At 41.2% G+C, this 25965-nt stretch overlaps 1 protein-coding gene across 2 annotated transcripts in view; it reads right to left on the bottom strand.

Annotated features, from left to right (window-relative positions):
* Nucleotides 1-2777: 2777 nt before the first annotated feature.
* LOC131689220 (proton-associated sugar transporter A-like) overlaps nt 2778-25965 on the bottom strand; it is a 32435-nt gene continuing 9247 nt past the window's right edge. Inside the window, exons 2-7 of one of the 2 annotated variants that reach the window (XM_058974160.1) lie at nt 5559-6010; nt 4974-5500; nt 4784-4914; nt 4348-4522; nt 4081-4176; nt 2778-3463 (exon numbers count right to left, since the gene is read on the bottom strand). In XM_058974160.1, the coding sequence (XP_058830143.1) occupies nt 3332-3463; nt 4081-4176; nt 4348-4522; nt 4784-4914; nt 4974-5500; nt 5559-6010 (1513 nt within the window). In that variant the 3' untranslated portion in view covers nt 2778-3331. Of the gene's footprint in view, nt 3464-4080; nt 4177-4264; nt 4523-4783; nt 4915-4973; nt 5501-5558; nt 6011-25965 lie in introns of both variants that reach the window. The other variant, XR_009305361.1, reaches the window with a different exon arrangement.

Genomic DNA, 25965 nt, shown 5'->3' with positions numbered 1-25965 from the left:
CACATGCTGCATATTGGAGAGAACAGTTTATAGCGTCATCAAATTGGTGGGGTGTGGGTGATGATTTTGTTTTGATAATATGTTGAGCTTTCGGCGTTCTCTAAACCCTAAATTTACCAGCGATATGCGAGTTCTAGCCACTAGATAGGTTCATAAATAATGATTAACGATTATTTAAGCGCACTATACGCAGGAGAAAGTTACCTATATGGGAACATTGGGTTAACAAGGTAATTCAACATTTGTCGGATAGAAGCCGTCCGCCAATCATTTCTGGCATTCCTCATATCAACAGTACTTTCAGGTGATATCATATCAGTATTTTGCAGTAAAAGTATCTAAATTTAAAGTATCATAAACTATAAGGGCAGTGATGACATGGTTTTGCACTTTTGAGTAGCAGTGGCACTGGCAGTTAATTTCAGTTTATATTATTTCCCTAACATGCGAATCTAGCGCACATCATCGCCCTGGGCAACGATCATCGCAAATCAATCTGAGCACAAATCATTTTCTTCCACTCTTCTCTGAAGCACAGAATGAGAGAACGATGATTTTACTGCAAAAACCATTCGCTATGGGAAAATAACAACGCGTATATCACACACTCTCGTGAACGTAAACTGTTCCCGTGTTTAGTGTGGTTGGAATTGAGTTGTTCGCAGACAAAAAAGCGTAACTGTGTATGAAGAGTTCTTACAAACACCACAGAGATATTCATGTATAGAATACACCACCTTTTTGGCAGACTCAGCAAGCAAAACCAACTAATACTTTTACATGCGGGCAGATAATATGGTAGCGTGTATTCTCAATAAATTTATTTCATCATGAATCAAGCGGTGTTGGTATAATGCAGTAGCTATGCTTGGTCTACAATGCGAAGAAAGCATGATTCTAATTCGGAATATGCACGAAAGGATGTAATGCCTTTTTTGCATTGGGAAATTGTTTTGGGTGTAACCATTGGGAAGATATCCATTGAAAATCTTTCTTGGGCAGTGCGCTAAGAATTAACTGTTCAGTCAAAAGTTTCGATATTTAAACGTAAATGTATGCTTACATACTTCAACATTAAAACTTTCGTTTTTCGATGGAGAAAGATTGGTTAATTTTTAAAGTAAAATATCCGTTTGCAACCCAAAAATGCAGTCAATGTTTGAAAGATGGGTTAATTATTGCATGACAATTTTTATTTGGTAGAACATATTCTGACCAATTGTCGGATTATCGGGGATGAATTTGCTAGATATTTTATACCAGTAACGTCGTATAATTTTGAACTAATGTGTTGATTAACAGTGTATTTTGCAGGGCTTCGACACCACGTGCTGCTAGTGATTTTAAAAAGAATTGTGAGAAGTTTTGATTTTGAGTGGCCCTTCTCTTCTCTGATACTGAGTTACTCATTTAACCAGTAAGCTACACGCCGTCTACTGCATGGCTCCAGTTTTCGTGGCATTGTAACGGCACAAGCCGTCACAATTCTTGTTAGATCAGCAGCATCAACGTAGTTGATTCCGCTGTTCGCTGAAGTGACTAAACAAAAAGGGTTTTTGTTAAAGACTCGTCTTCCACTTTAGGTAGCCGGTCGTCCTTCGCCGTGCTGCAGCAGGGTTCCATTGGCCGATGCGGTAGCGAATTGCCTGGTGGTCGCTATGGGGATACTTCTCGCACACTCTCCAGTCCATGTACGCCGTCAGTCAAGGACTACAGAATGTGACGAAATTTGCCTCGGTACCGCGATCTACTCGTTGTAGTCATCGGCGGTTGAGCTACACACCTAGAAAAAATCATGTAAATTTACGTCTCCTGACCCTGACATATACGAGCATCAAAAATGACTTAGTTTTACGTTTGATTCCAATTTTACATGATGTTGAATTTCGTAAAGCACGTAATTTTACTTCACATATGGCGTTTGTTCTGAATGGTTGTAATTATAATTTTATGTCATTGAGCATGTAAAGTGTAAGTTTCGTGTAAAATTAAACGGAACCCGGTTATTTTTCGTCATTTAGTGAATTACGGCTTGTCAAATTGTGTCATGTTTGCAATTACGTCAACGATAACATTCAGAATTTTTTGGTGTGTAGCCTCCACAACGAGCCGACAGGCAAATGTCGAGGTCTGCCGCAAATGTTCACTACAAGGAATTATTGTCACAAGATAACTTTTGCAAATGAAACTTGGAGAATTCCATTTAAAATGTTAGGCATATTTTTGTTGAACATATTCATTTCTTTCAAATTTCTTCAGAATATTACGCCACTGGTTTTCAACCTAAGTGTGGCGACGTGCACTCGATGTGTTTTCTATTCCTGCTATTTTACTTAACTAGCATTGAAATAAATTGTTTCGCTCATATTAATAGCTTCGAGTAAATCCGATACTTAGTTATGAAAGCATTTTTAAACAAATTTTACGTATCAATAAAGGGATTCAGTATTTGTACTTTCGAATGATAAAAATGCTAAGTAATTTCACTACTTAAATTTATTTTCCATCGGTCTCCTTCCGCCGTGAATGCCTATCACCGACACCAGAGAGGCGACTCCACCATCTGAACCCTAGGCTTGCCACTTAATCACCGGCGCCGTCTTCGACATATCATTTTGTCTAATAAGGAGACTGTTATTATTATTAAAATTATATATGTTCGTTTTCCAGGATTTTATTAGATTTAGAACTAAGCCAGTTCTTCGCTTAGTAGTGCCCAGGGTCCCCAAGTAGTCTAAAAACAGCCTTGGCCCAGTGTGATGTAAAATGCACGTCTCTTAAATCAATTAGACAATTTTATATTTCTAGCTTAGTTTAATATCTTACTATACTGTCATTTTGTTACAGAAATATCACTATGTAATATATTTACACTCTCTAGGGCAAGAAGTGCCCTACGCTCGCTCCCATTTTGAAGCAAATGCACCAGCAAAAAGATCACGTTTCGAAATTCCACTATTCCATTCCATTTCAATTATACTATGAAGTCAAACAGTAGACGCAAAATACTAGATTAGAATGGTCACTTGTATAAATTTGGATTTTGCTAATTTGATACCGCAGACCACACGTTCAGTTAGTCAGATATACACCGAGAGTTTCAACCAGTTACAATCTTAGTCTAGTGTTTTGTATCTACTAACGAAACTTGGCTTCCGCTCATTTCTCGATCATCGGGTGGGGGTTCAGTTTTACATTTCACTCTTTTACCGGTTCGGAATCGTTTGCTAGCGCAGGGAATGCAGCAGCACAACAGCACCGCAACCCCTTCCTAGGTCAGCATCAGCCCGGCCCGTTACGTTCAGGTCACGTACTACAGTAGGCGCACCTTTTAAAGCTCCATAAAGAGCACCTGGGTTGCAGCAATCGCGGCGAGAAACGAGAATAAGCTTGCCGAGTAGATCACAACCGTCGTCGAACCGAACGCATCAATCACGCTGCCAATGGCGAGCGCGATGATTAGCTGAAATGGGAGAATAAAAGATATGAATCGCACACACGGATGATTGGTAATATTGGAAGGAAACGGAAAGTTTAGTTCGTTAATATTGACTGAATCCATTACATTTATCGTATTAAGCTATTTTATCAATTCCCTCAAACGGCAAAACGCTTAATTATATTCGACTCGTAATTAAATCACAGACTAACAGACACAACACTCGAAAACAATTTGTAGCCAGCATTAACATGCATTTTTTAATAAATTTTATTGAGTTGGGACTATCGTCATTTCCAATGACAATGACATATGAGCCAATAAACGGGACAGTCCCCTAGAGAAAAATTGTTTCATAGCATAAGGGCTAACACAGTAGCAAACTAGTGTTTGGGACTGTGTATAAAAGGTGGAGTTAGTGTTCTGGTATAATGAGCGGAACGATATTTTTGGAGGAACTACCTCATAGTGATATATCTGTTTATCTCTGATTAAACGTCACTAAATGGTAATATAAAGAAACTAGAACAACAAAAAACGCCATGTTCTGTTTGGAATTCGAGTTAAGCTATAAGCGTTTACGGCTAATTAAAAATTCCAATTGGAATATTCCAGTCTATTTACTAAAACGATCTACAGACCTGGGCCAGGAACAGCATACTGCTCATTATGGACACATCCGCCCCGAATCCTCTTCGTTGGCTCGACTCAACGTACATACCGTCCTTCATAGCAAACTGTCCGGACCCGACCATGACAAAAGAGAAACAGAAAATTATATCAGCGTGACGAATATCGCCAGGAATGGGAATAATGAAAAATCACATTTTGTGCGGGAAAATGCTGCCCAGCCAAGCGCAGTGAGTGCGGTATGTAATTCCTCTACTGATTTCAGCGAACAAAATTACCGAGTTTTTCGCGTGGTACTGCGAGATCATCAGAAACGGAATCGAGTAGATTGTGGCGTACATAATGCCCACGGTGGGACAGCTAACGAACACCATCCACTTCTCGTTGAACAGAGCCATCAGCAGCATTCCGAGGCTGTTCGCTAGGAGACCTCCGACGTAGACCGGACGAGCACTGGGAAAGAGAGTAACACGGAAATGGTCGTTAGCAACCGGTAGTTTCAATTTTATTTAAATTGTATGTGGCTATAAATGATGATTTGATTTAGAGCCGCATTTCATTGATAACTATATAATAGTTGGAATAACGAACACGAAATGACATTTAATTATAAACTGGAAACTTTTGCCGTGTCAATCATCCATTCCAGCGTTAGAATTAGTAAAAACCTGGAACGTTTTTAGATTTCATCTAGTGTATTTTTTACAGACTTACCTGAAACATTTGATGATCTTTTCGATGAACAGTGAGTAGAGAGCAGCGGACACCGTAAACAGGGCCATTCCCCAGCATCCAAACCGTACACCTTCCTCGTATAAGTTAAGTTCTGGTGATCCTTTGGGAGCCTATAGTTCGTAAAGATTCTTTTTAAAATAATACTCAACTTCATCTTTATCATACTTACAGCCACATCCCCCCCAAAAACGGTACTCCCCACAAAATCCGTGAAGTAAAGACAATAGCTGAGGTAACCGAGCTGAGAGAGCAATTGAGTCAGGTAGATAATCATCAAAGATCGAGGCATGTGCCACAGATTTTTGAAGAAGTTCGAAAAAGTCTGCTGTGGTTCCTTTTCCTCTTCTTCGATTATAATTGGGACTATCTCCAACTTGTTGGGATCTTTCACCAAGCTAGAGATGTTGTAGATAGTCTGCTGTCGCCGCTTTTCCGCCTCGAACGTAGTCTGTGTGATCGGACGTAACAGTTCATCAGCTTCCAGCTGAGGCAACGATACTTCCCGGAAGCTGGTTAACGATGTCACCAAACCTATCACCATTACGACAACGACGATGGCAAAGACAGTCGCCTCGTTGCTTCCCATCAGAGATCCAAAGTCGGTTTGTTGCCAGTCGATTGCGCCCAGCACATATCCACCGGTTCCACCGATTCCTCCAATGACCATAGCCATAGTCAAAACTCGGGCGTGGTCCTCTAATAAAAGGTAATTTTTCAATTACTATCCTCATAACTCAACGTACACCAAACTCACCCAAAATACAAACATCCATAAAATACGTCCGCCCAACGCCGCTGCTAGTTTCGACGTCGAAATCCGTTAGGACCAAACCGATCACCGTGATCAGGACTCCCCACCGAAAGCCGTCCATCATTTCCACCGGAACGTCTGGATCCCCCAGCAGCAGACCTATAGCTTTGCCATGCGGTAGAATCAATAGCCCCGTTATGCATGCTGCACCCAGTGTCAACAGGATCGGTCTCCGGCGACCCCAGGATGATCGTACCTGATCACTAAAGGACGCTATCATCGGAGCGAAGAAGAATCCCAGCATCGGAGCGAAAGCCCAGACCATTGTCATGAAGGTGTGATTGAGCCCATTGCTCAGCAGCAACGGGGTGACGTAGGCGGTTTCAGCGGCGTAGCAGAACTCGACGCCCAGTTGGTACATCGTTAGCCAGAGGATCTCCCAGCGGTGTTTCAGCCTGTGAATAGAAAGTGGTAAAGTGGAGCGGTTAATTCGACTATTCTTCTAAAAATTGATTTCCGAGATCGTTCTCGTTAGAAATCGTATGGCGTCGCACTTTTTTATTCAAACACTTCAACGAATGCCGTAATGAATTTATACTCAAAGACTGCGTTGGATTACGGATAACTTTTAAGCAATTATAAATTTAAATTAGATGTGGAATTTGCGTTTCGACTTCGTCTCGTCAGAATCCGACACAAACTTAGTGACAAGACTAAGATAGCGCCGGATTGGTAGTTCTTCTGTTCCTGAGCAAACTTCTAGTCAAGCCCTTTACGAAAAGGAGTTTATTTTTAAGCTGATGAGAACTATCCGGTACTAGTATAGTCCTGTCACTAAGTTAGTGTTGGATTCTGATGAGACGAAATCGAAACGCTAATTCTATAACTAATTTAATTATAGATTTTGTGCCCTTAACGCGCAAATGTGATTTTAAACAATTTTCTCCTTAGTTGAGCTTAAGCTTGAGCTACCCTGGCCCCTGGCTGCTATTCCGTTATCGATCTGAACCAGCTGAAGTTGCACAGGGAATCAGTAGATAATTATGCTTGGGAGTAGCGAAACATCTTTCAATGTGCAACTTCTGGTTATCCTAATGTTTATTGATCAATACCGGCGCCTGCCAGGCTCGAACGTAGATCGCGGAAGGAAAGGGAAGCAATGTTAGTTCGATACTTGTTTTTGCCAGAGACCGTGTATACTACTGCCCACTTCACAAGTATCACGGGAAGAGGATATTTGTTAGTAAGTATAAAAGTTGGATTCTACTTCTTCTTCACCGACGCCAAAGAGGTGGCCCCACTATCTGGATTAGATATCGATTCATCAATTCATGGACCGGGGACCAACGGCATTACTTCCCTTCCGAAGGAAGACGTCGCCACAGACTTTTTCACCTCAGAAAAATCTCAACGACCTCGGTTGGGATTGAACCCAGACCAACTAGAATGAGTAGCGGTTAAGCTTACCACTCAACCACCGGCGCCATCATTTTAAACAATTTTCTCCTTAGTGGAGAAAAAATATCTATTACTCTAAAATTTCTCTCCGCTAATGAGAAATATATTCTGGTTGCTGTTGAAAATCGAATTATTGAACTTGCGTCTTTTGTTTTTCCCTATAGTGGGCGACAAATGCACATCTTGTTAGTGTGTTTTAATTGCCGCAAGGCTCTACTGTAGCGATTTTGTTGGCTATTTTCGGCAAATTTGAGACTAAGAGAAACGAAAGCAATGAAATTGAAAGACGGATAGGTATTCTAGAGCGAATCAGTTATAAACTTAGAACGGAAAACTAGGACTAGGCAGGCTCATATGGACATGATCGAAAGGAAATGTGAAGAATTCTTTGCCTTCTGCTAAATAGGAGTTGGGCGTTGCACCCAAGTCTACCGCATGGTCTATGGTAGATGTCTTTTTGCCAACTGTCAAGAGAGGAATTACCGAGATGAAAACTAATAAATTGAGACGTACTAGTGGAGCACAGAGAACAGACTTCCATCTCAAGTGTAAAAGTTGAGTAAAAGGCATATCCAAAGGAAAATGAGATGTTAGCACCAGAGGTGGTTCATTCCGTTTAGTGCGTGAGTTTTACTGAATTGGTATCCAAATGATCTTTATAATTATGGGATATGCCAATATGGGGGTGACAAAACAAGTATTTTAAAAATGTTTGTTCGAAACGGCGATGTCTGTTTTCTGTGACATAGTTGTAGCAATTAAAATCTTAAAAGATTTCTGACTATCAAACAAAACAATCATCAACAGGCATTGTAATTCTCTCTCACTCACGCGAGAAGTAGCTTATCCGATGTCCAACTTTTCCGAGATAAGATGAGTCGCAAAATTCTCCGTCTCCACAAATAGCGTGAGAATGATTTTCCGGATAAAATTTATTTGACTTTTTCCTTCTCACCGGAGAAGGTGATAAAATTTTAATTTCGTGGCAATCAATTAAAACTGCAAAAAATACACTTAATTACAAAGCAAAGCGGCAAAGAAGTATGATAGACTTGTTTTATCGTGTTTTGGAATAACGACAGCAAAGCAGGGAACACAAGAAGGATACCGTGATAAACACATTCTCTTATTCTCCGGCTGTTTTATTTATCTGGAGAAATAACACGTTGTATTTATCCGGAGAAGTTGTGTGAGTGCCAATAACTTTTCGTGTGAAAATGTGAGTTTTTATTGTCGCAGTAGCAAACTATCCGGGCGCATTTACTCATATGAGCGATAAATGCAATGCCTGATCATCAATACACACTAGAATAGGAATATTCACTGGAAAAATACAGAGTTGCAGGGAAAATAGTAGTCGTGGACATTACGGTTATCAGCGCTCTCTGATTTAGTTAAGAGCCGATTGATCCGCTTCAGACCTAGGGGACCCTAGGTCTGAAGCGGATCAAGCTGCCCAACAGCTATTGTGGCAGTCGGTCTCGGATTCGAGGACAGATGTCGCTCTCCTATCCGACCCGCACAACATCCCTGCCGGCAACGGCAATTGGGTGTCGAACGTGTCTGGGATGGTGGCAATCTGTACAATGGGACGGTTCCCGGTCCAAGAGGTAATACACTCCTCCGCCGAGGGTGTTGCGATTGCCAAGATTAATGGTGTGTTCTATTGTAGCTGCTACGCTCCACCAAGGTGGCCAATAGAACAGTTCAACCAGATGATCGACAGGCTCTCGTCCGACCTAGTGGGCCGGAAACCGGTAGTAATAGCGGGAGACTTTAACGCTTGGGCAGTAGAGTGGGGCAGACGCTGTACAAATAGCAGGGGCCAAGCGCTATTGGAGGCGCTTGAGAAACTCGTCTCTGTGTTAGCCAATAATGGCTCCGCTAGCACATTCCGTACGAACGGGGTGGAGGCATGGATTGACGTAACGTTTGCCAGCCCGGGTCTGGTTCCAGCCATGGAATGGATAGTACACAAGGTCTAAACCCATAGCGATCATTTAGCAATTCGCTTTAGGATCAACTATGGTGTGCAGCATCGGAGGGCGGGAGATCCCTGTCAGGTGCGCGGGTGGAAGTCCAATCACTTCAACATCGAAGCTTTCACCGCGGCCCTGGGACTGGAGGCCAACACCGACAGTCTAAGTGGGGATGCGCTAGTAGCCGTCTTATCACGCGCGTGCGACGCCACTTTGCCGAGGAGAACCCTGCCAAGAAATGGCAGACGCCCGTTATACTGGTGGAGTGCCGAGATTGCAGCTCTACGATCAGCCTGCCTCAGAGCTAGACGTAGAATGCAAAGAGCCCGCACCGAGGATGCAAGAGAGAACCGCTGTGAAGTGTTTCGAGCTGCGAAATTGGCCCTTAACAAGGCCATTAAAAACAGCAAGAGAGCGTGTTTCGACAATCTGTGTGAGAGTGCTAACGTGAATACGTGGGGTGACGCCTACCGAATCGTGACTAAAGGGGGCTCTCCACCCCCAGAACGGTCTCCGGACCGGTTGGCGACGATTATCAAAGTACTCTTCCCTTTCTCGAGCCACAATCCCCTGGCCACCTGCACCATGAGACAGTGTGGGCGCGGCCGAAATGGTGGCTCCGGTGACGAATGAAGAAATACTCGCAGTGGCTAATTCCCTAGCAATGAACAAAGCTCCAGGGCCGGATGGAGTTTCAAACAGCGCTCTCAAGGCAGCGATCATAGCGAACCCGAACATGTTCAGGTTAGCTATGCAGAGATGCCTTAGCGAGTGCCGCTTTCCCGATAGATGGAAAACGCAGAAATTGGTGGTGTTGCCGAAGCCCGCGCAGCCGCCAGGTGACCCATCGACGTACAGACCAATCTGTCTGATCGACACGACTGGCAAATTGCTTGAGAGGATCATCCTCAACAGGCTAACCCCTTTCGCTATCAACTCAGTGATAAAGACTGCCGAGATAGCGATCCAACGAAAAAGGCGAGGCATTCGATACTGTGCGTTAGTGACTCTTGACGTGAAGAACGCATTCAACAGCGCAAGCTGGGATGCCATCGCGCTCTCGTTACACCGGCTTAACCAACCGGTGGGTCTGTACCGGGTCCTGGAAAGCTACTTCCAGAACCGCGTACTGCTATACGAGACCGATGCCGGTCAGAAAAGGGTTCCTATTACCGCCGGAGTCGCGCAGGGCTCGATCCTAGGCCCGGTGCTATGGAACCTCATGTGTGACGGGGATCTGAGACTGAAGTTCCCTCCCGGGGTCAAGATCGTTACATTGGGGGTCTATGGGGAGTCAATCCCTGCGGTAGAACTAACTGCAGAACACGCGATCAACACGGTGGAGGAATGAATGAGCGCGAGAGGCCTGGAGCTCGCTCAGCATAAGACGGAGGTAGTTATCGTCAACAACCGCAAGTCGGCACAACATGCAATTATCCATGTGGGAGAAGTCGTGATCACCTCACAGCGGAGTCTGGAGTCTCTCGGAGTCATTACAGACGACAAGCTGACCTTCGGCAGCCACGTCGACTATACATGCAAGAGAGCGTCGACTACTGTTGCGGCTCTATTGAGGATGATGTCCAACAGCTCAAAGGTGTGCGCCAGTAGACGTAGGTTACTGGCAGGCGTTGCCGTATCTATCCTCAGGTACGGCGGCCCGTCATGGTCAAGAGCACTGAGGGTAACCAGTTACCTACAGAAACTGGAGAGCACCTACAGCGTGATGTGTCTCAGAGTAATATCTGCCTACCGCACGGTGTCACACGATGCATCCTGCGTGATGGAGAGCATGATGCCAGTCGGGCTGGTCATCCGGGAAGATGAGAAGTGCTTCGAGCTACGTGGAAATAGAGGAGCCCGCGAGCGCACCAGGTTGACTTCGGTCACCAGATGGCAGCGTGAGTGGGATAACTCCTCGAAAGGTAGGTGGACCCACCGGCTGATACCTAACATATCGAGCTGGGTGGGAAGACCCCATGGGGAAGTTCACTTCCATCTGACACAATTCCTGTCAGGCCATGGCGGCTTCCGACAGTACCTCCACAGGTTCGGGCACGCAGAGGTCCTCGTCTGCCCTGACTGCCCAGATGTCGACGAAACTGCCGAACACATACTGTTCGTATGTCCTCGTTTCGACGTCGAAAGAGGGGCAATGCTTGACGTCTGCGGCTGGGACACAACCCCTGATACCCTTATTCAGCGGATGTGTCAATCGGTGGAGAAGTTGAACGCAGTCTCGACTGCAACCACCCAGATTGCCTGCAGGCTACAGGGAATCTTGCGCACCTAGCAATAGACGACGGGCACGACTAACTAGTGATTGGTTAGTTGGAGCGGAAAGGGCCGAGCGCAAAAAAAAGTGAGTGAATGGTCTGTTCATGCTGAGGCAAGTTTGGCGTAGCGAATGGCAACCGCGTAAGGGGTAAACCCAGGCACCCCGAAGCAAGGCAGAAAAGCGAGTGTAGAGGCGTATATGTGGACTGCCTCATGCCAAGACGGGAGGGTCGTAGCGTAGTATGTTGGGACTTAGCTATCGATGCCTCGTGGCGTGCCAGAGGAGTGAAGGGTGAGCATCCAAGTCAGCCTCACATGGTATGTTAGAGGCTAGCACAAAAGTAAGCCTAGCAAGGAATGAAAAAGGCGAGCACACAAGTCAGCCTCGCAAGGAACGAAAAAGGTGAGCACAAAAGTAAGCCTCATGTGGAGTGTTAGAGAGTGAATCAATGTGTGACAGAGAGAGCACACAAGTAAGCTTCATACAGGACGTATGAACGCGTGAGCGAGGGTGAATGAGTACATCAAGTACAGCCATCCCCCCAGAAGTAATACCGAGAGGTAGTCCCTGGGGGGAACAATGGCGAAGCTCAATGGAGTTTAGTCGGTATTAATGGCTGCGTCACCATGAGAGCCCGACACACCCCCAGTACACCCCGTGTGGTAGCTTGGCATCTACTAATAGCACGTGTACTGGGCTAGTACGTAAATGTATTCTCCATTGTAAAAAAAGCAATCATTAAAGCGGCCATGCCAACTGTGCAGCGTACAAAATGAAGACGATGAAAAATTGTACGGCAATTAAATTATTCATTTAATGAAGAATTTAATCAACGAACCATCTAGAACTTTGAATAAGGAAGAAACGTGGACAACCGTACCTACCGCTTCAATTTGATGGGGGTTTGATAAATCTTTGGGAGTGACTTGGCTAAAGGGCGAACACGAAATTATTGCGACACATTCAACAAGGCATAACTTTTTTACCATTGGGTAAAAATCAACCAAATTTTGCCCACTTTCTCATTGATGTGTATTGTTTACATGCTGTCAAACTCGAAGTCGTGTTTTTCGATTCAACGAAAATGGAGGTGAACCAACGGAGAACAAAAAGACGGAGGGAAAGGTGAAGCGGATGATCAAAGCAAATGCCAACGTCTCAAGCCGTGATTTGACTAAAAAGATCGGCATGTCGCAGAGCTACGTTCAGAATGCAAAGAAGAGAGCTGGACTACATACATACAAGGTACAGAACTTCCTAAACCGCGATGAGCGGCAACAATCGACGGCTAAAACTCGGGCACGGAAGCTCTACGAGAAGATGCTGAAAAATATGGCTGCTGTAACGTATATAAAAGCCAATTTTAAGCAAATTCCGGGATTGGAGTTTTTCACCGGCAAGAGCAAGTTCTATGTGAACGAAAAATTTAAGAAGAAGAAAATGTCGAAGTTCGCCTCCAAATATCTCATTTGGCAGGCCATCTGCTCTGGCGAGATTTACAAATCTGAGTGCCTCGAGAAGCGCCTTTTGCCGTTCTTGCAGCAGCACGACGAAGCTCCACTATTTTGGCCAGATTTGGCATCATGTCACTATTCTAAAAGTGTCCTGGAGTGGTATGAGGCCAATTCTGTCCATTTTGTTCTAAAGGACATGAATCCGCCAAACTGTCCGGAGCTGCGCCCGGTGGAGCAGTACTGGACAATGATGAAGCGGGAACTTGGGAAGAGCAAGAAGACAGTCAAAGACGAAAAGGACATGTTAAGAAAATGGAAAAAAAAACTGAGAAACTGGTACCGGATGACACTGTAAAGACTTTGATGGAGGGCATCAAGCGAAAATGCGTTCAATTTTACACTCAAGGCTCCATCGATTAACCTTTCTTTCGATTTTTGAAGTAAATATATGTATAAAACTACCCTAAAATTTTGGTTTCATTTTAAACATTATAAGAAAATTGGCATGACATTTTCGGTGTCGCAATAATTTCGTGTTCGCCCTTTAAGAGGGTTTATGTAGCATGGTTCGAAAGAGGTATTTAGCCCTGCCAAATCGACACAGTCAAGCTAACGCATTTCTCCCTATCAAATAAACGGACTGATTAAATAACAACTCAAGTAGCTGCATTCAAAATAGCATCATAATTGAAATCGTAATATTCTTAATTTGGATAATGGATCCAATAAAAATCATTCAAAAGAAGGTGACTTATGAACTCAGAAACACATTCCTTTATTTAAAAGTTGTCCCCCAAAAAACCTCGCACATTATTCGAACTGGTTCTGCACAGATGCCTACAGCGGTATCATCTACCATACGCGTGCCAGCTGCAGGAAATATGTTATACAAAATAACCTAAAAATGTGCATTGATGTAACCGGAATAAACCAAACCATTTCAAAATGTTGGTTCGTTGTTGGTTTGGTCTGAACAGCTTCGTTAGAGACTCGTATTAGGGAAAACCGAAGCTACTGCAAAAAGGGCTAGGGTAAAGTGGACAAAACGACCAACCTCTGTGTTGAATAACCCAGGGTTATTTGGAGCTATCAATTAACACCGGCAACACTATCGTTTCGTGAAGCATGCTACTATGTATGCAAGTTAGGCGGTGTATCTATGCTGTGTAATAAAAAAAATAAACAGATTTGTAGATATTGCGTTTTCATGAAATTTCAACATATACTATGCAAAAATTTCAACCAAGTAAAACGAAATACATTGAATGGCACTGTTTTGAGCTACTAACTTCAGGGCTAAAGTTTCGGTATCCACTGAAAATAATGTATGTTTCATTTGTGGAACAATCATTATTTCATAATATCCCATCCTTGGACGAAATGCCCCGCTTCAATTTGGTTGACACCATTGTTGACACAGATGGAAAATATCTATTCGTACATTGGCTATGGAATTTGTTTGTCATCTTCATCTCATCAGAATCCGACACTAACTTAGTAACAGGACTAAGCTAGCGTTGGATTGATTTTAAACAATTTTCTTCTTAGTTGGGACAAAACAACTTTTACCTAAATTTTTCTCCACTAAGCAGAAATATAGCATAGTATATTAGTACATATTTAGGCATCACTCTAATAATGTTACTCATTCTATTACACATTATTTCATCATCATCATTATTTACAATGTTGACTGACATATAACTGAGGTATTTCGCCGTTGCGTGTAGAGAGAAGTTCAAGCTTTATACAACTTGATAAAAATATTTTTACTTTTCCTAAATTTAACTACTAATCGAATTTTCGTGCAAAATGGAATTCCAAGTACCAAAATACGGATCATTTTTCATAAGAAAGGCGTATTACAATCATTCACTTTAGTTGCATAAGATTAATCAATATGCTAACTGATCATAATAGCGCAACCTGTAAGGCATTTCAGTCGATGTTGCTAGTGCATAATTCGAATACATTCCAATTTGTGTCACTACTTTTGCCCTGCGCTGTTTTCGTGTAGTTATGCCTCGGTATAATCAATCGAACAATCTGTAGGTATGTAATTAGTTTGAGTCATACAGTGGAGTGAGAATCACGGTACTCATATGTTTTCAAATATTTACCGGATCATGAACGACACGAACAGCTGTAGGGTAGTGTGGCCCTAAACCGATCGTCTAAGTGGTAAAGGCAACAACAGTGGAGCAATACAACACGTCGCTGAACTTATGAATAAAATTGTATACATTCAAATTGTCAGAATTGTACGTGCTTTGAAAAGCCACCGATATATTTTGAGTAATTCTGATTAATATGGAAAGGTATGTTTAAGAAGAGTGACGACACTATCAAAATTTGAACAATGAATACTTGTCAACGTCACTCCAAACGACAAGCAACCCATCAAATCGGGGTATGCGAAAGGTCGTTTGATTGTTTGCAATGACACTGACAGATAAACATTGTTTTGTGTTTAACAGGTGTCGTCACTTTGAGGAAGGTCAGCATGGAACCACGCTACCCTACGTACTGTGTTACTTTATTGACAAGTCTATATGACTGGTTTGACTGCGGTACGATACTGTAAAGTAAATTCATTGATGTTTGTACTAGTGTTAATTTTATTGAGCGTTTGTCATCTATAGCTACATGGTCGTTATAACTAGTCAATTTCAAGGTTAGTGGAGAAAACAATCATGTGTTTTGAGTTCACTGACTTTTAAATTGAACGACGAACCACTTCATCAGCCGTTTACATTGTAATGTCAATTGAATGCATCAAAGATGCCATCAGCTCACAATAGCGACACATTTTCTGCTTTGGCACTAAGAGCGTCAAGCACTTTCTTCTAAACTGTTTATCGGCACGTTTCGTAGAGGAAGGTGTACCTTGTTTTACATTTTACCGTTTTTTTTATTCGGCCAGCACAACAAGCACAAAACAATAAACAGACCATGCGAAATTTTTGTTGCGAGGGGCTAGTTTGGTCTTGATTTTTTTTTTGGTTGTGTACTGACAGTATCGCAAGTACCCTTTCGAATCCATTCGCATTGCTGCCGTTCAAGTGATCAAAAATGACCGCATACTTGTCGATGTCAGAGGTCACCTGCCGCAATTGGTGCGAAAAAGCGATAGTTGATCAAAAGAGTAGGTACCACCTGGTCGCTGACAATGTTGTAGCTGCTCGGTTTTGATTATGATGCGATAGATGAGCAGGTTGAAGATGCCTTTTCGAGTTTGGAAGACTCTGTTCAACAACTATAAAGTTGCGTAATTACAACGTTGACAAAGGCCATGGCGACTTGAACTTGAAACTTGTCGGATAAAACCACCCAGTATTCAACATGTACCTATGTTGAATGGTTTTTGTTCAAGCTTGCATTGTTAATTAGACATATACATAAAAGCCTAAGCGTGCCCAGCATTCTTCATTAGGAGTACGCCAACCAGTAATTATTGTAATAACAATCGAGACGTCTGCAATGTGTGGTGTGTTCTATTTAGCAGACCAAGGAGGTTGGCTGATTTGTCGGCAAAATACAAAGTGGATTTTGAGAATGGACAAGGATGTAATACATGTTCACCCTGTACCAATCTCTTCAAAAATTCATAGAACAAAGCAGATTGAACTAGTTTGTGCTGTGCTGTAATAAACAGTCGGCCATCTAACATGTTTGAGGGGTTAAATGCAGTGAAACTGGACAATGTACTCTACTTCGCCATACAAATAAACCGAGACTATTCTGTCAGAATTATTTATAGAACCGGAGATATGATCAAAAGAAAATCAAGGGTTTTGGCAATTTTCCAAAACGGGGGGTGCTCCCATGACCCGAGGGGTGGTTTAATTGACACAAAAATTTGGGTTTTTATATATTGGCCCTAGATGAACAATTCCTCCAAATTTTGTTCAAATCCGTGAAGGTCGATTTCAAGTTTGCATCTTTTTTTGATCACTTCGCGTGGAATGACCCATTTCTAATTCACTAAAATTCATATTATACTGGGATGATAAGTGTTTTTATGTAAAAATGTCTGAGGAATGCGATGGCATTAAAATTTTCAAAATTAAAATATTGAGAAAAAAATTAACTTTTAATATTTAACTGAAAAAAATGCATAGTTGGCAACACTGCCGGCAAAAATAATATTTTTGTAGACTCCTTGAACAATTTTCTTCAAAAGCCATCTTGTGGTTTGATTCTAGAGTAAATAGAACCGGAGATATGATCAAAAGAAAATCAAGGGTTTTGGCAATTTGCCAAAACGGGGGGTGCTCCCATGACCCGAGGGGTGGTTCAATTGTCACAAAAATTTGGGTTTTTATATATTGGTCCTAGATGAACAATTCCTCCAAATTTTGTTCAAATCCGTGAAGGTCGATTACACGTGCCTTGATCACTTCGCATGGAATGACCCAAATGTGTTATAATTTTTATGTATTATTAGCTTTTAGCGAAACCTTCGCTCGACAGCCCCTTTGCGAAATTTCTACCAACAAACCTCCGGATTCTTATTTGAGCCAGTCGTTACTGATTGCTGATCAATTATCTTGAGATTTGTAGTGGAGCCCGGAGCTAGTTGGGGCAAGTTGGCGGAGTCCCCTTTTCTCCATTTATATTCGCCATATGTGTACATCAAGTAATGTGAAATACATTTTCCAACGTGTTTATGTTGCATAAAATTTGCAAATGCATTGTTTAGTAAAAGTTGTGAGCGATATTGTGTTTTCGAGCATACTAAGTAAATTTTCCTAATTTAAAACATGTTGTGTTATTTAAGGTGATTTTTAATCGATTTTATTTTTCGATAGTGCGTGAAGAGAACTTTCAGTATCCGTATAGATATTACACCTATCCACCTATCCACATACAAAAGGTATTGGGTAATACAGCGTTTTCAGGCAGTACACGTCTCGGGAAGGTTGGGTGTTCCGACGTACGAATCTTAGCATCGATAAAGCCTTGGCGAGGTTGTTAATGCTATGTGCTCGGAGAATCGTAATTTGTGATCCAGACAGATGCCTAAATCTTTTATAGCGGGGACTTATTTTTGGAACATGAATCAGTTTTTCTGTTTTCACTGGAACCAAGTTATGAAACAACATAATTATGGCAAAGATCTTATGATTCTTTGTATTCTCATGAATAATTGAAAAAAAAACACTTCTTTCTTACATTTACGCATTTTTCTTTACATATAAAAGAACAGACACCGACTTTGTAGTATAAAACTTGGCTGGCGAGCAGAGAGAACAGTATTTTTTATCGGCCCGAAAAAAGCATGCAAGCGTGCTAAAGGAACTGAGTTGAGTTAAACTCGATAGCTGGTATATGCGAGGAAAAGTTGTCGATTGGCAGATACCGGCTGGCCAAGATATATCAAAAAAATCTTAAGCAATCTTCTGACAGGGACCTGGCACCATGACACTTTGAACACGTCCTAACAACGTGCTCGATGTCTTGTTAACGCCTGTCACACACGCGTAGGTTTCTATCAGTTTACCCGATTAGGGTTCGCAGTACCGACCCTTTTTGGCGAGAACCGGTACTACGGTACTGAAGCCCTCAGTACCGGTAGTACCGGTAAAGTACCGGTACTCGAATATTTTTTTAAAAAAAATCGTAAAAAGCTTGAAACTGAAATTGAATGCTCAAACTGATGATCTTATTCTCAGATGATTGATTTGTGCTTATCAAAAAACATGTTTATTGTTTTTAATTGCTTCGGAATTGCAAGATTTATTTCACAGAAGATATTTTTCATATAGGGCACCTTCTTTTATTTCGAAATCTAGGCCACTTTGAAATCAATAACTGCTAAGTGGTGCGACTTTCGTCGATTTGAACAGATGGTAAATGTATGAAACCCTATTAACAACAGTAAATCAAAGCGAGAATGGCAGTAAATCCGAGCAGGTTAATCGCATTTCCTACCTTGCTTTTCTGAAAATTGGTTCCGACCTTTATGTCGTTTGCCTACTATTATCTAATGCATATCAAGGCTCCTTGCTTTCCTGTAAACTATGGAGTTTTGCTGAATTTTCCGATCGCCAATAATTACAAATCACCCTATTTGAAGCAGTTCACCAAGTCTAAAACTGTTAGCTACTAAATCGCTGTTCGTTCTTTTATAGATAAAGGTTTAAGAGCAAACCAAATACAGACATGACTTAGACCATAGTCTTATTACGCGCCACACAGTGAATAATGGAAACCAACAGAATGTCGCTAATAAAACTTTAACTTCTAGAATTATTATGATGATGGCCCCACCTCATTCCCACACAAAGGTGTTATCTCAACGATTTATCTAGAAGGTAAATTAATATAATTAAACGTTAACTTGCAGACCGATATTTTGAAACAGAGTTAACATATTTGTCATAAAAAATTGTATAGTACCGAAAATACCGGTACTGGCTTTTGTTCAGTACCGGTATTACGGTACCAAAAATGGGTCGGTATTACCGGGATTTTCGGTACGGGTATTACCGGTACCACAACCCTATACCCGATATGAAAGAGATGTGCCTAGTGTGTACAGTGATTAGACCTGAGCCTGAACATCACGCGTTCAACCTGTTTTCAACTCCTCCAACCATACTTCGATGATGCTTTAGGGATAGTCAAATGTAACATCCATTCCATTAACTATTTCTATGACATACACAGAACTAGAATCATTGACGGAATTGTTCATATCTTGTTATTTGAGATATCGAAGCTAGTAGTTTTCCCGTGAACGTAGATGATCCGGAATTTCACGAATATCCTCTTTCATGGAAGTGTTTTCTATGAAGAACGTGTGTTCTGAATCGTAGAGGAACATACAGAAAAGCATTAATATCTTACATACGCGACTAAAATACATTGTGGCAGAATGGAAAAAGTAGTTCCCGTGCTCAGTTACAGAGAGTATCATTATTTCATACAACCTTCGTTTCTCTGGTTCTCTGGTGAACACCCTACCAAGACCAAATTAATGTACGAACAAAATTAATCCCTTGATGGTATTAAGGCTCTCTATACCTTATGTATCTTCTTTTATCCCAATTAGAGTCGAAGCACCCTTCATGTAATTAAGCTCGCGAAACTCCTGCGATCATTCTATCCACTACTAGAAGCTGAAGTTGGGCTAGATCACGTTTCACTGAAAACCAGCTCGATTTCGTTCTTGAAGAACTCGACACCGGAATTAATAGACTGCAAATGATACCATGCAATGGTTTTTTGCAAATCTGTAGCTCTATAACGGAAGCTACACCATAATTTGCCACTTCTATTCAATTCATGAGTTGTCAAGATATTTGTCAAGGCCATTGAGGTAGAAGTTATTAGGAAGGGGGCTTAAACAAGATCCCTGCGGAAACAGCCGCTTCAAGAAGATTCGGAATCGATATGAGAATAGGTAATGTACTTTTCTGACAACAATTTATACAAAAACTTGGTTTGAGTTAACAGTGAATTTTATCCGAGATAGCAACAGCTACAGAATCGTAAGCCCTCACATTGACCAAGAATACAGAAAAACCAGTTGCTCTTTCAAGCGTATGCTACTTGAGCATTTTTTGACAATGATTCATTTATTTATTTATTTATTCATCCAATCGGCCGATACGAATTGTGATCGAAAGCTGGTTATCCAGGTTTATGAATAACAATTACTGACACACGTCTTCAGTCTTGTCGACTAATGCTCTACTATAAGTACAAGTTCAATTATCGACTCTTTGCTAGATCAGGCAGATTCTTCAAAAATTGATTTTGATTCTGTCTGACCCAAGCGCATTATTTTTGCATGATACAAGTACAGCTGGGAATTCAGTGAGCGAGTGAATTATGTAGTTTCCTGGTAACACGTCGCACACAAGTTTCTAATATTCATGTAGATAGAGAATTTTGAATTATCTTTTCGTTGGTATGACGATTTGTTTGTTCCAATTTCGAACGAAAATGATTTGCACGCGTCTATTCTAGAAAATCCTATTTACATCCGCAAACCACTTTTTATCTCATGGCTATCTTCGTTTTCACATGTTACTAATATTGCGGGTATCCCAAGATATATAATCTCATCAACAGCTCGTTACGGTTAATTTTTACCTAGGAACCAACACTGTCCAGGCGGTTATCTATTCTATCAACTACCATATTTTGTTATAATTTATAGTCTGTCCGATTTTTCCAGCTGCTTTTAAAAGTTACAACCTCTATTCTTCTGTTCTACGATCGACTCCAATGTTGTCTGGAAGTCAAGAATCATATGAGATCTCCTTTGCACTCCAGATCTTGGCGCCGTACTTTTAAGCAATCAACAAAAATCCGGAAGTGCATCGCTCTACTTAAATGCATCTATCGTCACAAAAGAGTCGAATATCTCTTTGGATATTCTGCAGTTTGTTTTTCACTCAACCTATTCAGTTTGTCGGTAAGCCATGTTCAGGCATTTTCCGGTACAACAGCACAGTTTAAAACGCGAAAAGCGTGATCGTTTTGAATAACTTCGAAATTGTTAGTTATAATTCTGATGAATTTATGACATAATAATTGGATAAAACTACTTTCAATCTCTACATAAAGTGTTTGTTTATGTTGTATTCAGTGGTTATTTTGCACTAATCACCATGCTCCTCCATATCAGCAACATTTAAAATTCTCGATTTTTCACCCCTCGGGGTAAAAAGGGCAAAACGAATCTTTGAAAGTCGAAAAGTAGATATAATTTCCCATACAATGCATCATAAGTGACCGTTCCGAATTGTTTCACCTGATTATACAGAATACATTTTGTGAATAAAGAATTTGCTATCAACCTACTTATGATATATCTGTAAAAATAAAACTCTCAGTTCGAAACAAATTTGGCGAACATGTTGAAATGATCATTAAAGTTCTTTGAATGCCCTTTAAAATGAAAGTAATTGTGCTCAAATCGGTTTTAAATTGAAAGAGCAACATATTTTTGAAGTGAAGATAGATACTGTGATTTCAGAAATGAATTTCATTAGAGCTGGCTATTTTACGAAAGATTTTAAACTAAAACTATCCAATTTTTACCGTTATGTGTCCGGCGGGGTACTCGGGTACCTTTTTAGGTTTCAATTAATGAAAAATCCAATGTTTTATCCATACCTGCAAATTCAAATTTGATGCATCTTAGAACTTCACTAAGTCAAGGTTTTGAGTCAATAATATTGTTGATTTAATAAGGGGGAGTGAGGAGGAACTCCTAATTTTTTTGCAACGTAACAGGGTAACGCACAGTGGCCGGAGGCCGGACAAAACCTTTGTTTCAAATGTTAGTATTTTTATTTTTCCTAGGTTTCAAAATTGTGTGATCACCGAAATAGAATTAGACTTTTAATACCAATTTTAACGTCGCTGTTAATTTATTTATTTATCGCGCAGATCAACAGGCCGCACTCGGCCCCAATGATGGAAACTTAAACTAATTACATCTAAAAACTGCAGGAATCGATTTCTTAATGATATCCGAGACAAATGAAAGTCGAACAGGTGCGACACACGATTGAAGAGGCGTTGTAGTCCCGTAATAGCGGTATTAGCTGTTTGAATAGTTCGTCGAAACGGCACTCTCAGAAGAACGTTTCCGCGTAACATTCTGGACCTTGCTCGTATGTTGACTCGCTCTAGTAAATCTGCACTGATAATATAAATTCATAAATATAATGAAACCGATCATTCAATACACGAATTCATTCGTCGTTTTCTGCAACGAAGTATTTTCGTGCATTCTAAATAGTACGTTTCCTTCATTTCATGAACAAGAATGGCCGCTTGGTGAACGAAATCTTTCGTAAATTTAACACGTTTAATGTATACTGCACGAATGTTATCGTTGATAACGACATTATTTTTCGTGAATGAAATGAAATCATTCGTTTATTTCAATAAATGTTTGTGTATATTACGAACGACTTCGTTGGTTGGCATGAATTCATTTCGTTCATCTTAGAAAAGTTTTCGTATTTATTATCTTCTTATTTTTTCATTCGATCTTTTGGGATCGACAACACCGATTTTTTTAGTTAAAAAAACAGATCTGCCACAATGGATTTTATTGTGATATGAGTTTTCGTGAGTTTTACTTATTTAGTGTACATTGCACGAATGCTGTCGTTGAAGACGACATTAATTTTCGTGAATGAAACGAAATGTTTTGTTTATTTTAATAAACGTCTATGTATATTACGAACAATCTCGTTAGTCGCATGAATTCATTTCGTTCATCTAAGAGAAGTTTCCGTATTTAATAGCATATTCTTTTACATTGCTCCGGCAGAGAAAAACTCAAAATTATTCATGCAAAACCATCGAGCGATGACTCAACTGAATCCATACTGCTCCAGATTCTGGATCAACCAGAAGCGGAAACCGACGGACACGGATACGGCTACTAAATAGCCAGATCGAGACCCTCGTGAACATCAACAATTATCTGACGTATAGCAACAATGACTCCATATTCTACCTCTATTGAAGCTCTGTTGACGTTGACGGTTCGACGGATGCTACTCGTAAATATTATAAAGATATTCGTATATAGCAGCGAACAATTGGTTTGGCGAACGAAGCTGTTTCGTAATAAGCCAACGAAAGTCGTTTCATGGTTTTCACGAAAAACTCGCAATAAAAAATAAATGTGTTTCAATAGAACTACGAACGCTTCATTATATGTACGAAAAATTCGTATATTTAAGAAAATTATCTGTACGAAACTAATGCATAGCGATTTACGAATATATTCTATCAGTGTGGAGAATCGATGCGTCCTGACAGAAGATCAGAGATGAATAAGGCTCTTGCAGTTTCTCTACGACGCTGAAGGGTATCGAGCTGGATGAGTTGACACCGACTTGGTAGACGAACAGGATCGCGCCAAGGCAGGCGTTGAAGAGCATACCGTATAAATTTTCGTTGAACGCCTTCAATTCGATCGCTGCTGTTCATGTAATTCGGGTTCCAGACTGCCGAACAATACTCCAGCGTGGAGCGCACTAAAGAGCAGTAGAGGCTTTTGAAACAATAAATGTCTGTAAAGGATTTAGCCGTACGGAAAATGAATCCCAGGCTTCGCGATGCTTTAGCAACAACATACGAAATGTGATTCCTAAATGTAAGTTTCGAATCTAACAGCACTCCAAGATCCTTAGCGCAGCGCACCCGGGAAACAAGAGCTCCAGACAAGTTATATTCAAACTCAATGGGATCTTTTTTTCTGGAGAACGATATCACAGAACATTTCGCCGGATTCAGAATCATTCGGTTGTTTTCACACCATCTGCTGAAAGTGTCAAATTGGTGCTGCAAATAAAATGCGTCCGTTCGGCTCTTAATTCTGTTGAAAATTTTTAAGTCATCTGCATACGACAACCGTGGCCCTTTCGGCTGATAGTTTACATCGTTGAAATAGAGAGTGAATATAAATGGTCCGAGATGACTTCCTTGCGGAATACCAGACGTTGCGGAGAACACTTTGGAGAATGCATCACCTATGTTCACACTGATTTGACGGCCAACGAGATACGATTGGAACCATCGCAGGAGTGATCCACTGAAGCCAAGTTTTTCCAATTTAACGATTGCGATATCGTGATTGATTTTGTCGAAAGCTGCAGATAAGTCAGTATATATAACATCAGTTTGTTGATTCGCATCGAACCCTTCGGACACAAAAGAGGTTAGAGATAGTAGATTCGTCGACGTCGATCGATTCGGCATGAATCCGTGTTGGTCTTTAGAAATATATTCCTTACAGTGAAAAAACACTGACTCCACCACGACTAACTCAAAGAGCTTGGAAATGGCACAGAGCGCAGAAATTCCTCGATAATTTTCAATGTTCCTCTTATCACCTTTTTTGTGGACAGGAAAGATGAAAGCTGCTTTCCACAATTGAGGAAAAATCGCGGATGTCAGTGACATTTTGCATAGTTGACAGAGTTGTTCCACCAGATATACACTTTTTCAAAAACACAGCAGGGACACCATCTAACCCGGGAAATGACGATGCTTTAAGCTTGGATGCTGCTGATACAATATCCGAGTGCTCCACACGAATCTCACTCGCTGACCGTTCGAGTTGGGCCACGCCGCTAGCTGCAACGTCAATCTGCTGCGAGGACAGTGTCTCACTGACGAACACACTCGCAAATTTAGAGGCGAACAATTTTCATATGGCTTATGAATCATGCCCAGCTTCACCATTCAAAAACATTGTAGAAGGCAAGCCGGTTTCTTTCCGCTGCTCATTGACGTATCTCCAAAACGATTTAAGATCCGACTTAAGCTTACGTTGCATTTTCGTTGATAGTTCGAAAAACTTTTAGCTGACGTAGCTCGGCTGTCTGCCAGGGGGATTGATCACTTCGTTGATTACACTTTGGGACATGACGATCGATAAGGTAGCTCATTATATGGCAGAACGTTTCAGCAGCGGAGTTCATATCATCCTTGCTTAGCACAGAATCCCAGTTAATGCTTTGTAAAATATTTAGAATGCTGCTATAGTCGGCCCACTTATAATTGTAACACACGGTGGGCGCGTGACTCGAAAAGTTCATAGGCGGTACGTCCTGGAGTAGAGGTGTGCGCCGATGCATTTTTAATCGGCGGCGGCGTAAGCGACATTTTTGGCCGGCGGCGGCGGCGTTGGCGGCGTCACGCCGTTGGACCCTATCGGCGGCGGCGCGCCGGCGTGTGTCGGCGTGACGAATATTGACGCCTAGGTAACTAAAAAAAATTCTTAACAGTACAATTCCTTTCCCAAATTTTCGGTTGCTATTGTAACAGACTTCACAACACATACAAACAAACGTTACAGTTTGAAGAAAATCTAAAAAATCATCGCCCACGATGTACTAGCGACATCTGTTGAACACATTGCACAAAATGTAATTCTCGCAACAATATCAATTTTTTTTTTCAACTGATGCTCCAATAGTGACCACCCTGCTTGCCAAATGCAAGATAATAAATGAAAGGTGGAACTATTTTTACAGTTGTAAAATTTGAAGAACGAAATAGAAAAATTGGCGATGTCGCATACTACGACCTCGCATGAAATAATGATTGCAATGGACAAATTTGAAGAATGCAGAGTAACGACTGTATTTCAATAACCCAAAATAATTATTTATTGTTCTATATTTGGGAAATTAAGCAACGGTAAAACATTTTTTGTTTTGTTTGAGGAAATTAATTGTTGTTGTCGTTTCATT

Source organism: Topomyia yanbarensis, chromosome 3 (genome assembly GCF_030247195.1).
Source record: "Topomyia yanbarensis strain Yona2022 chromosome 3, ASM3024719v1, whole genome shotgun sequence".
Classification (NCBI taxonomy): Eukaryota; Metazoa; Arthropoda; class Insecta; order Diptera; family Culicidae; genus Topomyia; species Topomyia yanbarensis.
Note: the sequence above shows the minus strand (reverse complement) of the source record. Positions and strands in the feature narration are given on the sequence as shown.